Source organism: Carlito syrichta, unplaced genomic scaffold, assembly GCF_000164805.1.
Source record: "Carlito syrichta isolate Samal-C Ts95f unplaced genomic scaffold, Tarsius_syrichta-2.0.1 Scaffold308114, whole genome shotgun sequence".
NCBI lineage: Eukaryota > Metazoa > Chordata > Mammalia > Primates > Tarsiidae > Carlito > Carlito syrichta.
Window position 1 is genome coordinate 972,964 of NW_007252210.1, and position 12,924 is coordinate 985,887.

Here is a 12,924-nt window from a genome sequence, read left to right on the forward strand (position 1 = left end):
ATTGTAAGCCATTCATGGGTCAACCAGAGGTTGGTCATTGTTTCATTGCAAGATTCCCATCCTCAATATAGTTTACCCAATTTTCTCAATTATTGCTCCCTAATTGGGTCTCATGTCACTCCATATTCCCCCCCAACGAGCAACAATGCTGAATCTTTGGCATAAGGGTAACAATCTCATCTTCTGTAGCTGCCTCATGCTGAACAGGGGTATTGTGTTGGCCCTACTTAGGAGTGTTGGTTTTGTCAGGGGATTATTTTCAGTACTTTTATGGGGGACATGGCCTACAAAAGTAAGGCACCTAAGCCCACAAAAATCATTGCATGGCTCCAATTCTTACAGCCACAGTTATCATACAACTGGCTTAATACTAAATTTTAATTGACTAGATTTCAGCTGGCTTAAAATTGGATTTTAATTGGTTCTGATTAAAAATTGAATTAATTTAATGTAGTAATTAATTGAATATCAGGTTGTTAAGAATTGTTGTTTACCTATATAATCTCATATGCTTTTCGTTTCTTAAAGTGTGGTCAAAACACTATTTTAATACTTTGAAAAAGCCCCAAAATATATTATCTGAATTATGAGCTTTATGCATTACTGTAAAAATAGGTATCTCCAAAGGGGAAGGGTGATAGTAATGATAAAATGTAATTTTGAAATGCTACATCAGGTGGTAATTTCAAGTGCTAAAGGAAATCATAAAAATAAATGTCTCTTTTCAGAAAAGAAACATTAGAAAGAAAATATAAAGAACAGAAAATACTCACATGAGGCTCTCTAATCTCTATCATCAAGGCAGAAAATAGTAGTTAATTGAATAAACAAAGAAAAGTTTCCTAAGGCATTAAAAAATCCCAATGATAATGCAATTTTAAATGTATTTAAATATGATCAATATTATGTATCTCAAAACATAAAAAGGAATGACCAAAGTGGTGTATATTAAAAAAAAAGGTAGTATTCATTAAGTCATGATTTTTACATCTTTCCTCTGAATCCAAATAGGAGGGATATAAAGTTGCACAAACTGATATTTAATCCTACACATTAGGTAGAGTTTTCCAGATAACTTCCTAGTGAATTAAATGAAAGTTTATTCACCCATATTTTACCCATGTGTGAAGACTAATATGTTGATAATGATTGAATTTTGATGATGGATACATGGTAGTTCATCATCTATTTTCTATACTTGTATGTACATTTGGAAATTTCCTTAATAAAGAGGTAAGAAAATAATATTAGCATAAAACCTTACTGCAATTACCCCTCACATTAATTTTTAGAGATCATCATGGGAAGAAACAAATTTTCTATTCCAAAATACAACTTCCCCATGTTTAGTTTCTCTGTTTGCCTAAAACTGATAGCGGGAAAGGTTTTCCAGATAACATATCAGGATTAGAACCAAAATTACAACAGAGCACCTAGGGACACCTGTTGTGTTAATTCACAGTCTGATTCGTGGATACTATGTCTTCTCATTGGGTTTGTATTTTTTTTACGTCACTAAATACAGAAATCATGGTACTTTGTTGTTTATAGTCTTTCAAAATGTCCTTCAGGAAGCTAAGATTTTTTTTTTTTTTTTTTAGTCAGAGTCTTACTGTGTGCCCAGGCTGAAGTGCAGTGGCACACTCACGGCCACTGCATCTTCAATCTGCTGGGCTCAGGAGATCCTTCTACCTCGGCCTTCCAAGTAACTGGGACCACAGGTACGCACCACCATGCCTGGCTAATTTTTTTATTTATTGTATAGATGATGTCTTGACAAATAGCCCAGGCTGGTCTAAAACCCATGAGCTCAAGCAATCCTCTCACCTTGGCCTCCCAAAGTGCTGGGATTATAGGCGTGAGCCACTGCGCCCAGCCAGGATGCTAAAGATTTTCTAAATAGTAAATACTACTGGTAAATTTTTTTTTCCCAAAAACTACGTCTTAATTTGGATTTCATTTAAGCTTTTATAATGTACTGCTTTTCTACTCTTTAAATATATAAAGTCTATGGGTTGTAAAAAATCATATATCTAAGCCGGGCTCGGTGGCTCAGCCTGTAATCCCGCGCCTTTGGGAGGCTGAGGTGAGTGGATTGCTTGAGCCTGTGGGTTCGAGACCCGCCTGGGCAGGCGAGACCTCATCTCTACAGTAAATCAAAAAATTAGCCGGGCGTGGTAGCACGCGCCTGTAATTCCGGCTACTCGGAAGGCTGAAACAGAAGGATCGCTGGAACCCAGCAGGCGAGGCTGCGGTGGCTGGGAGCGGCCATTGCACTCCAGTCTGGGCGACAGAGTGAGACTCCAACTCAAAAAAAAAAAAACATATATCTATACTAAGCCTCTTTGTAGTACGTGTTCTGTATTTTAAAAATGTGTTTTGTAATGTTGGTCCCTTTGGGACCATTTTTGTACCTGGCAGTCCACCAGCTGGGCCTCCATGTCCATGGGCTCCTTGGAAGTGCCCAGCGCAACGTCCAGAGTGGCCTTGGTACTCAAGAGCCAGTGGTCTAGCTCGTCGGCTTCACAGCGATACCTCTGCAGGGCCTGTTCCTGTCTCTGCTCCTCCAACTGGTCATTCAACTTCTCCTGATGAATTAAGTAGAATGAAACATCGATTACCCAAATGTAAAATCTTTAAAATTCAACACCGCAGAGCAATCGCTCCAAGCCACGACTGCACATAAGAATCACCTGTGAAACTTTTTAAAAGTACCTTTACTTAGGCCACATTCCAGAACAACAGTCAGAATTTTTGGAGGTGAGTCTCAAAATCAGTATTTTTTTAAAAGACTTCCCAGCAATTCCCCTGTGCATCTAGAGTTAAAAAAGGCATTCTCAAATATTATACCTGTAGAACCAAGCAGTAATAGGAATGATAGAGATCAGTCAAGGATTAGAAGAAAACGGTGGCACAAAGCAGTTGATAAATGGCAAAAGGTTCTTCTCCTCCATGTCTCAATGTCAAGGAAATGGTTGGTAGTACTGAGGACAGTGGCAAACTGAAGAACATGTGGCCTACCCAGAAGGGCAGTCACTGTGCAGTTTCTGGCAATTGATCCCCATGGAAAGGGGTGACCTCATGTTACCTATGTCTCAAGTGAAGGGAGAAATTTAAATTTTTAGATTAGTGTTCTGCATTTTTTCAACAAAGCAAATAATTCATTAAAAAAATAAATAAAACTAGGCCAAAACCTCATTTGGAAACCCCCACAAGTGGGCTGGGCATAGTGGCTCATGCCTGTAATCCCAGCACTTTGGAAAGCCAAAGTGGGAGGTTCACTTTAGGCCAGGAATTCAAGAGCAACCTGGGCAACATAGTGAGACCCCATCTCTGTAAAAAATACAAAAATTGGCTGAGAGTTTAGTGGCATTCACCTGTAGTCCCAACTACTCAGGAAGCTGTGGTGGGAGGATAGCTTGAGTGTAAAAGTTTGAGACTGCAGTGAGCTAAAATCACGCTACTGCAATCCAGTCTGAGAGACAGAGAAAGACCCTGTCACTAAAAAAAAAAACCAAAACACTCCACATGTTGTTCATAGAGTGACTGGGGACAATATGAATGAATTAAATGTTAAACATTAAGATAAAGTACTCTAAATACTATATTTTGAAAATTATTTTATTAATAACTCAATATTATTTGTAATTAAATTGTTTAAAATGGAAATTAGTATGTAGGACAGACACATTGGCTTTAAATGTCTCCAATATAAGAAATATATGAATATACGATTTGACTAATCTTATAATAGGTAAAACCTGAAAGAGTCTATATACCCAACAATAGGCCATTGTAAATAGAAGTATGGTATGATCAGCAGCTAAAAAATATAATATTCAGCTCATATAATAAGAAATATGTTGAGAACTTATTTGTGCCAGAGAAGCTACTAAGAGATACAAGAAGACAGAAACAATAAAGGTTTTACGGAGCCTCTGGTCTAACCAAATTATAAGAGCAACAATATGAGTATTCTATATCCTTAGGGCCAAGAATTACAAGAGAACCAATAAAAAGAAAAATAGCTGATTTTTAGCACATAGGTTATTTTTACCAAAATTTGTTTCTATATTAAATATGATTTTAAATTAAGTAACATGGGAACCGGAATCACAAGAGTATTTTCATGTATCACCACGTTTGAATTGGCTAACAGTGACTAGGTAGGATTTATTTTTTATGGCATTAGTAGTATTACTCATCAAATGCTCTTATTTAAACATAGCAAACCATTATGCAAACCTTGTACAATTACCCTTCACCAGGCTCATGTAAACCAAGTACTTGCTTCCCACATTCTCGATATTTCACGCCTGAAATGAGCCAGAAAGGGGTAAAAGGACATATTCATGGCTCTACACTGACTATATTCATGAGCTGGGTCCTGAAACACAACACCAGTTTCTTAGGAGAGGGAAACAATGAAATTGTAGATCACGTAAGGAACCCCCACACTCGTCAACACGACGCTAAGTGTGGACATAGAAGCGAGGGGGCCACTTTAGAGTTACTCCTTACCTCCAAAAGCTGCCGTTTCCCTGAGGCTTTCATCCTGATGGTGGACATTCGCTCGGCTAAGACAGTGAGCGTGGACTGCAAAGCCAGCTGCTCTGCGGGGTCGGACTCGCGAGACTCGGACACCAGCTCTTCTGCGAGAGACGACTGGAGCTCATTGATTTCATCTTGGAGCATGAGAATCTCATCCATCAGTGCCTGGAGGAAAGACTGTGGAATCACACTCATGTATTCATCTTCTGGACGGAGGCATCCTATCACTAGCCGAGTCTCACAGCCCTCGGGATGAGTGGAAGACAATTCACTTGGAAGTCGTTGAACCAGCAAATAGGGGCCTACTCACCTACATCTCAAAATGAAAGGTCAGGACATTTCTAATTTTAATATATGTATCATCAACCTAAATGACTTTGAACAAGTATATTAATCTTTCTGGTTTTCAATAGGCTCATCCATGATACAAAAGGGAAGGGGTATGCTCAATTTTTTTATGTGTATTTTTCAGAGACGGGGTCTTCCTCTGTCACCCAGGCTAGAATGTAGTGGTGTGATCTTAGCTCACTGCAGCCTCAGACGCCTGGGCTCAAGGGATCCTCCTGCTTCACAGGCTTGTGCTGCCTGCCATGCCTGCCTAATTTTTAAAATTATTTTAGAGATGAGGTCTTGTTATATTGCCCAGGCAGGTCTCAAATTCCTGGTCTCAAGCTATCCTCCCACCTCAGCTTCCCAAAGTGCTTAGATTACAGGCATGAGTCATCTTGCCCAGACCCTCAATAATTTCTAAGAGTTTCAAATTCCATGTTGAAAATAAAATTCATCACTTTCTTCTTCAACATGATTTTCCCAGTTTAAATTTCCCCAAGTCTGAAACAGCACTGCACTCTAATACAAAACTCATACAATTTCTCACAAGATGGAGGAAATCTGTAACCTGTTTCTGTCGTCACAGTCTGCTCATTTTTCTCCTTCTCTATTGTCCCAGGTGATGGCATGCATTCCCAAGGCTTCAAATGCTTTTTAATCCTTAGCACTTCCAAAGGTATACCCCTAACTCAGACATATGTCCTGAATTTCAGGTTCTATATTCAACTTACCTAGTTCATGGGTTTCTCCATTATATTAAGTCTAAACCCACTTCCTCTCCAGTTTCCCACCACCTGTCCTCACTGCTCAAGCTGGAGAGCCAGAAGTTATTCTTCACACTCTCCTTCCTTCACTCACCTTTTCTAATTCATCACCAGTCCTATTGCTTTCACCTCCAGAATACTTCTTATATTCTGAACATCTCCACTGCCCAATCTGAAGTCAAAGTCAACTTCCTCTGTCTGAATTGCTATAAAGGTCTACGGATGGGTCTACTGCTTGCACCCATCACTCCAGTTCACTCTTTACAAAGCAGTCACAGTGACCTTAAAAATGTTAATTAGGCTGGGCACAATGGCTCACATCTGCAATCTCAGCATTTTGGGAGGCTGAGACAAGAGGACTGCTTGAGGCCAGAGGTTCAATACCAACCTGGGCAACATAGAGAGACTTTGTCTCTATTTTTTTATTTTTTATTTTTTATTTTGAGTTGGAGTCTCACTCTGTCGCCCAGACTGGAGTGCAGTGGCCGCTCCCGGACACTGCAGCCTTGACTTGCTGGGCTCTGGGGATCCTTCTGCCTCGGCCTTGCAAGTAGCTGGAACTACAGGTGTGCATCACCATGCCCGGTTAATTTTTTGATTTATTGTAGAGATGAGGTCTCTCCTGCCCAGGCGGGTCTCGAACCCGCGGGCTCAGGCAATCCACTCACCTCAGCCTCCCAAAGGTGCGGAATTACACCGAGCCCGGCTTGTCTCTATTTTTTTAAAATATAAATTAAGTCTTCCTCTCACTCCTGTGTTTTAAAATATTTACTGGCTTTTGCCTCTAAAATAAAATCCAAGCTTCTAGGCCGAGTGTGGTGGCTCATGCCTGTAGTCCAGCTACTCAGGAGGTTGAGGCAGGAGAATTGCTTGAGACCAGAAGTTTAAGACCAGTCTGGGCAACAGCAACACAGTGAGACCTCATCTCTACAAAAAGAATTTTAAAAAATTAGCAAGCCTTGGTGGTGTGTGCTTGTAGTCCCAACTACTAGTGAGACTGAGGCAGAAGGATTGCCTGAGCCCAGGATGTCAAGGCTGCAATGAGTGGTGATGATGCCACTGCACTCCAGTCTGGGTGACAGAGTAAGACCCTGTCTCTTAAAAAAAAAAAAAATTAAATTAAAAACAAGCTGACTTTGGCCTGTACTTCAGCTTTCTATAAATAGAACCATGCATAATGCAGTGTTTTGTGTCCAGCTTCTTTCCCTGTTATGATGGTGAGAGTTGTTCATTTTGTTGCATGTAAAAAGTGTGGCCCATTTTCACTGTTATATCATATTCTACCATCACTTGGCTTGTGAATCTTTTTCAGGTCAGTTTTTCTAGTGGGTTCACTGAAGAGTCTCACTGTAATTTTAATTTGCAATTCCCTGATAACTGATGACATTGAGCACTTTTCATATGCACGGTGGCCATCTTTCATGAATGCCTGCTAAAAATCTTTTGTCCATTTTCTACTGGAGTCTTTACATTTCTCATTGATGTGTGGAGTTGTCTGCAGATTCTAGAGAAAAGCACCTGTGTTTCTTTTGGTTCTGTGTATTGCACATATTTGCTCTTACTTTGTGGCATGACTTTTACCTTTATGGGAAAATACTTTCTTAATGGCAGTTTTTGAAAAAATAAGTTCTTTTTTTTTTTCTTTTCTTTTTTTTTAGGTCAGAGTATCACTCTGTTGCCCAGGCTGGAGTGCAGTGGCATGATCATTGCTAACCAAAGCCTTGAACTCCTGGTCTCAAGCAATCCTCCTGCCTCAGCATACCAAGTATCTGGAAACACAGGCATACACCATCATGCCTGGTTAATTTATTTTTTATTTTTTTGTAGAGACAAGATTTCATGACATTGCCTAGGCGGGTCTCGAACTCCTGGGCTTAAGCAGTCCTCTCCCCTCAGCCTTTCAGAGTGCTGGAATTACACAGCCCCCTAAAAGTTCTTAATTTTATTGTAGTTTAATGAATAAATATTTTCCTTCATAATTAGGACTTTTGATGTCTTATTTAGAAAATCTTTGTCTAAGCCAAGGTCATGAATAGGATATATTTTCATATATTATCCTCTATAAGAATGCTGCTCAAAGTGTGGTCCATAGCATGGTGCCAGTCTGCAAAATGTATGTTACAGGTCTATGATGAGGTCCAGATATTTTAAGTAAGTGCTAAGTCACTTTTAAAGCAATTTGATACTGTCATGGCATTGAAGCAGCATTTGACTTAATTTTACTAAAGTGTCAGTCTGTATTGGATTAAAAAGTTTAAGACCAGTCTGGGCAACAGCAATTTAAAAAAAATGATGCTCCACAGATAGTTTGAGAAATACTATTTTAAAACTTTTTATTGTTAACATATCACATTTAGATCTGCATTTTAAAACTTTTTTTTTTTGGTTAAATTTCACATTTGGCTCTGTAATCTATCTAAACTTAATTTTTGTGTCCTGTGTATATAGGGATGAAAATTCTTTATTTGTTATTCTTTGCTCCAATCTGAGTGCCTGTATAGGTATGATTCTGTTTCTGGCTTCAAATTCTGTTCCATTAACACACTTGACTGTCTGTGCAAATACCACACAGTCTTAATTATTATAGTTTTATATGCCTCACTATTTGGTAGGATATATCCTTCAACTTTATTAATCTTTTTCAAGGCTCTCAGGCTATTTTTATCCCTTTGCATTGTCAATATATATCTTTTTCATACATTTGCAATATTTTATATTACATTTTATTATTTTATTTATTTTATTTTATTTTAGAGTTGGGGGTCTCACTCTGTTGCCAGGCTGGAGTGCAGTGGCATGCTCACAGCCACTGCAGTCTCGACCTTCTGGGCTCAGGTGAAGCTTCCGCCTCAGCCTTCCAAGTAGCTGGAACTACAAGTATGTGCCACCATTCCCCGGCTAATTTTTTGATTTACTGTAGAGACGAGGTATCACTAAGTTGCCCAGGCTGGTCTCAGCCCAGGCTCAGGCAATCCTCTTGCTTCTGCCTCCCAAAGTGCTGGGATTATAGGCGTGAGCCACTGCACCTGGCTCCATTTGCAATATATTTTAGAGTTAGCTTGTCAATCTCCACCAAAACCTTACTGGTACTTTTTAAAAATTTTTGATTGCATTAAATTTAAAAATTGTGACTGTTTATTACATATTCAAAGTATTTTTCATTCAGTAAACTGTTTCCTACTATTTTATAATCATTTTTGGTCCCTGGTGGCTAAAAATATCAAATCTACATTATTTGGTCTGATTTTAAAGGCTCTCCCATAATTAGAGTGGCCTCATTATGTCTTTTTGGTTTTTTGCACTGATCCTCCCATACAAGCAAGAAGAGCCTCCTCCCAATCTCACACCATGTTCCTTCTCCTCTCTCCTGTGTCTTTCCATACACATGTATATTTATAGTGCCTCCTACTCACTCCTGTTGGCATTCTAAATTTTCAAATTCTGTGTCTCCCCAAAGTCCTGGCTAGGTCTCATTTAACCTGCTTTTTCCACCACTCTAGTCCTCAACCAGGTTTCTGTTTTCTATACAATGTTCTGGGAATTCACACCTGCACCACCTCATTTAATCTCAATGGACCTCAGTGTGCACTGAAGTTATCAGCTTCCAATTCAAACTCACAGTGTTCTAAAATAACTCTCTGAGTTTCTGCAATGAGGAAGAAAGGAATTGGGAACTCTTGAAGTGTTAGCTTAAATTTTGTTAGAGGCAGGTTTCTCTATTCATGCTTGAGTTTACACTTAAGAGAGAGTGGATATTTTTTGAAGGTAGCTAAAGTTTTTAAACTTCAAGATCCTGGAGCCAAGCTCAAAGGGTACAAGATTTTCTTTAGGGGTGATGAAAAATGTTTTGGAACCAGGTAGAGGCAGTGGTTGTAGAACATTGTGAACATACTAAATGCCACTGAATTATACAATTTAAAAGGTTTAATTTTATGTTATGTGAATTTCACCTCAGTTTAAAAAAATCAGCAAATATGTCTTCAGTCTCAGAATTCTGAATATAGCAGCTGGTGACCAGCTGCTCTTCCACAATGTCTGATTCAAAAGTAAGAAGAGAGAGAGAAAATGCATTTCTTTGGGTTTCTGGCTTGTGATTACAAGGACAGTGTGTGTATGACATTGATATAGTTTGGAGAAGTACCATGAGCATCTTGATAATGACAATCACTTTAACAATAAAGATAAAACATGAAGCTCATATTTAGCTTAACACCAGTAGTAAACATCAATTTCATGTGACTTGCAGAACTATCTACATGACCACAGATCTTTTTCACATTTTATTTTAATTTGTGTGTGTGTGTGTGTGTGTGTGTGTGTGTGTATTCTTTTTTAAAAATAACCTTAAGGCTCTGCCTACTATTGAGCTTAGCGGGGCAACACAGACCCCAAGCTTCAGATGCCCATGATAATGAAAGTCCTAATTACAGAGGGCTTGTCACTGAAAACAGACACAAGTCAGCTTATGAACATTATGAACATTAAAGTCTTAAAATTAAATCTATCACACAATTTAGTGAGGACAACAGGAAAGGTACAGAGTTCCACCCAAATGCAGTAATTTACACAAATGTTTAGAGAAAAAAAAATATCGGAATTAGGTTAGCTCTTAAAGGAAACATTAATATCTCCTAGAGAGTGTTGGGAAAGAAATCGCAATTGAAGAACTTCTATTAATTTGTGGGAAATATAAAAAGCATACTAGACTTTCTCACCACATTCAGTTACAATTTAGAAATAGTAATTCTATAATAGTACTTGGAATTTTTTAAGTACCATTCCAGAAGCTAAGAACAAATTTAGATACAGTGATACCATTAGTTTTTCATGTGGGCAACTCTGAACCAGAATTTGTGGAACTTAAGCACAGACAGCAAAAGTTAGCAAAAATAGCTCAGATGGAAAATGTTAGACTTATGATGATTTGTGAAATTATACTGAATTACACATTATTTATATTTTCTTTTCCTCCCATTAAAACACTAACACAATTGTTAAGCCCCAATGACTAGTAATCATCACTAAATTAGCTGCCTTTCCTCATTGCTGTGATGGTTAGCACTACCATTTCCAAATTTAGAAAGGGACATAAAGTCATGTGGTTGGTCTTAATGACAAGAAAAGTCACAGATCCACTTCTAATTTATAATTCTTAGCATTGATGTGCAATTTTTAGTTTTCTCCATTAAAGTCCTTGAATAAAATAATACTTGTGGTCTACATTCAGTTTATATGTGTTTTCATACTAATGACTGAGAGGTAGGGTGGTGGTGCTAATTGGAAACAAACTTGCATTTTCAGTTAGAAATCTGGACTGTCAGGGAAGGCCTGTTTTCACCTGATCCCTGAATCCCGTGGAAGCCAGTGAAGGGTCTTTGGGAGCTGTGGGCAGTCATTTGGGCCACAAGGGTGAGGGGCCTTGAACAAAGGTGGAGATGACCTGAAGCTAGAAAGAAATAGCCCAACTCCTTAAATCTTCTGGAACATTGGCTACTGATAATCGGAGTAAGTGACCCTCACATTCACCCTACTCCAACCCTCGAATAGTTTATATTATATTCATTTTGAATGCTTAAAGAAAGTGGCCTCAAAGCTTGCCTGAGGAGCTCATAAAATAATTTCAGGAAGCTCTTTCAGGAACAACAGGACAGACAAGCTGCAGGACCAAAGAAGAGGTAGTAGCCCCAAGGAGCATGCTAGACAACAGGGACAACCCTTCAGATGAGAATGAGGTGGATGTTGGCAATGAGAAAACTGTAGTACCAGTTAAAGAGAACTGAGACACTGAGGCCCCTCTAGAAAGAAGAGAGGCTTGGGAGGTTAGAAGTCTAATGAGATAATAGGGGGGCAGGCCTCAGAGGGAAATAGCATATAATAGTCACCCAAGTCTCTGACTGTCCTCATGATTGGTGTGGTCTAGGCAAACACGGGGCTAATTTTAATTCCATGCTTTTACAGCAGCCTCCACAAACCTGGTTGATGATGGGTGACTCAGACGTAGTAAAAACACCTACAGAAGGTAGTTTTACCAAAATAAGGCCTAAATATGGATGCTACATGCCCAGTGATTTGTATCTTCAGAAGTTACAAGAGTGTCAAAAACCTGAAACCACTATTTCTCAATATGCTGTCTTTAGATGAAATGTTCTCTTTTTTTTGGTTATACTGAAAGGTTCTATGTTGCAAAAGAATGCAGTTTTATCTGACTATACATTTGAATAAGCACTCTGTTCCAAGGTTATCCTGCTTCCAAAACTAAAAAGATATAAAGCAGAGGAAAGATAGAGTTTGAAGTGTCACTCTTAAAAAAGCTGATAAATTTCCCTGTCCTTGATAAACACACTTTACCACGCCATGCTTTTATGACTCTTGATCAGCATCTATAAATATCTTTCTTTCCCCCTTTCTTTTGTAGAATTATCACATGCTGCTGGGCTCTGGTCAGGGGCAGACAGCATTTCCCCATATCATGGTGACTAAATATGGAGACAAATGCATGCCTTACTAGCCTCAGGTCCCAGTCATAACACATAATTACAGTTGTGTGTTAGCAGCACACATAATACGATTGCTAAGGTAGTCACCAGACCGTAATGTATGAACATTTCTTAGCATGCATTTTATTTTATTTTATTTTATTTATTTATTTTGAGTTGGAGTCTCACTCTGTCGCCCAGACTGGAGTGCAGTGGCCGCTCCCGGCCACGGCAGCCTCGACCTCCTGGGCTCCCGCGATCCTTCCGCCTCAGCCTTCCGAGTGGCCGGAATTACAGGCGCGCGCTACCACACCCAGCTAATTTTTTGATTTATTGTAGAGATGAGGTCTCGCCTGCCCAGGCAGGTCTCAAACCCGCGGGCTCATGCAATCCACTCACCTCAGCCTCCCAAAGGCACGGGATTACAGGCTGAGCCACCGAGCCCAGCTTAGCATGCATTTTAAATTGATGCATTTTCATGGCCAAGTGTGGTGACTCACACCTGTCATTCCAGCACTTTGGGAAGCAGAGGCGGAGGTTTGCTTGAGCCCAGGAATTTGAGACCAGCCTGGGCAACTAATGAAACCTTGTCTCTACAAAATATACAAATTGAATTAAAAAAAAAAAAAAAAACCTGGGCATGGTGGTGTGTGTCTGTAGTTCCAGCTACTTGGGAGGCTGAGGCAGAAGGATCACTTGAACCCAAGAGTTTGAGGATGCAGTGAGCCATGATGCTGCCACTACACTCCAGCCTGGGCAAGAGTGAGACCCTGATTTAAAAAAAAAAGATAATAACTAATGCA

At 39.4% G+C, this 12,924-nt stretch overlaps 1 protein-coding gene across 1 annotated transcript in view; it reads right to left on the minus strand.

Annotated features, from left to right (window-relative positions):
* The window catches only part of SYNE1 (spectrin repeat containing nuclear envelope protein 1), a 391,665-nt gene that overhangs the window by 157,840 nt on the left and 220,901 nt on the right, over nucleotides 1–12,924 (minus strand). Inside the window, exons 90-91 of the mRNA XM_021716025.1 lie at nucleotides 4,522–4,716; nucleotides 2,415–2,588 (exon numbers count right to left, since the gene is read on the minus strand). Of these exons, the coding sequence (XP_021571700.1) occupies nucleotides 2,415–2,588; nucleotides 4,522–4,716 (369 nt within the window). The remainder of the gene's footprint in view (nucleotides 1–2,414; nucleotides 2,589–4,521; nucleotides 4,717–12,924) is intronic.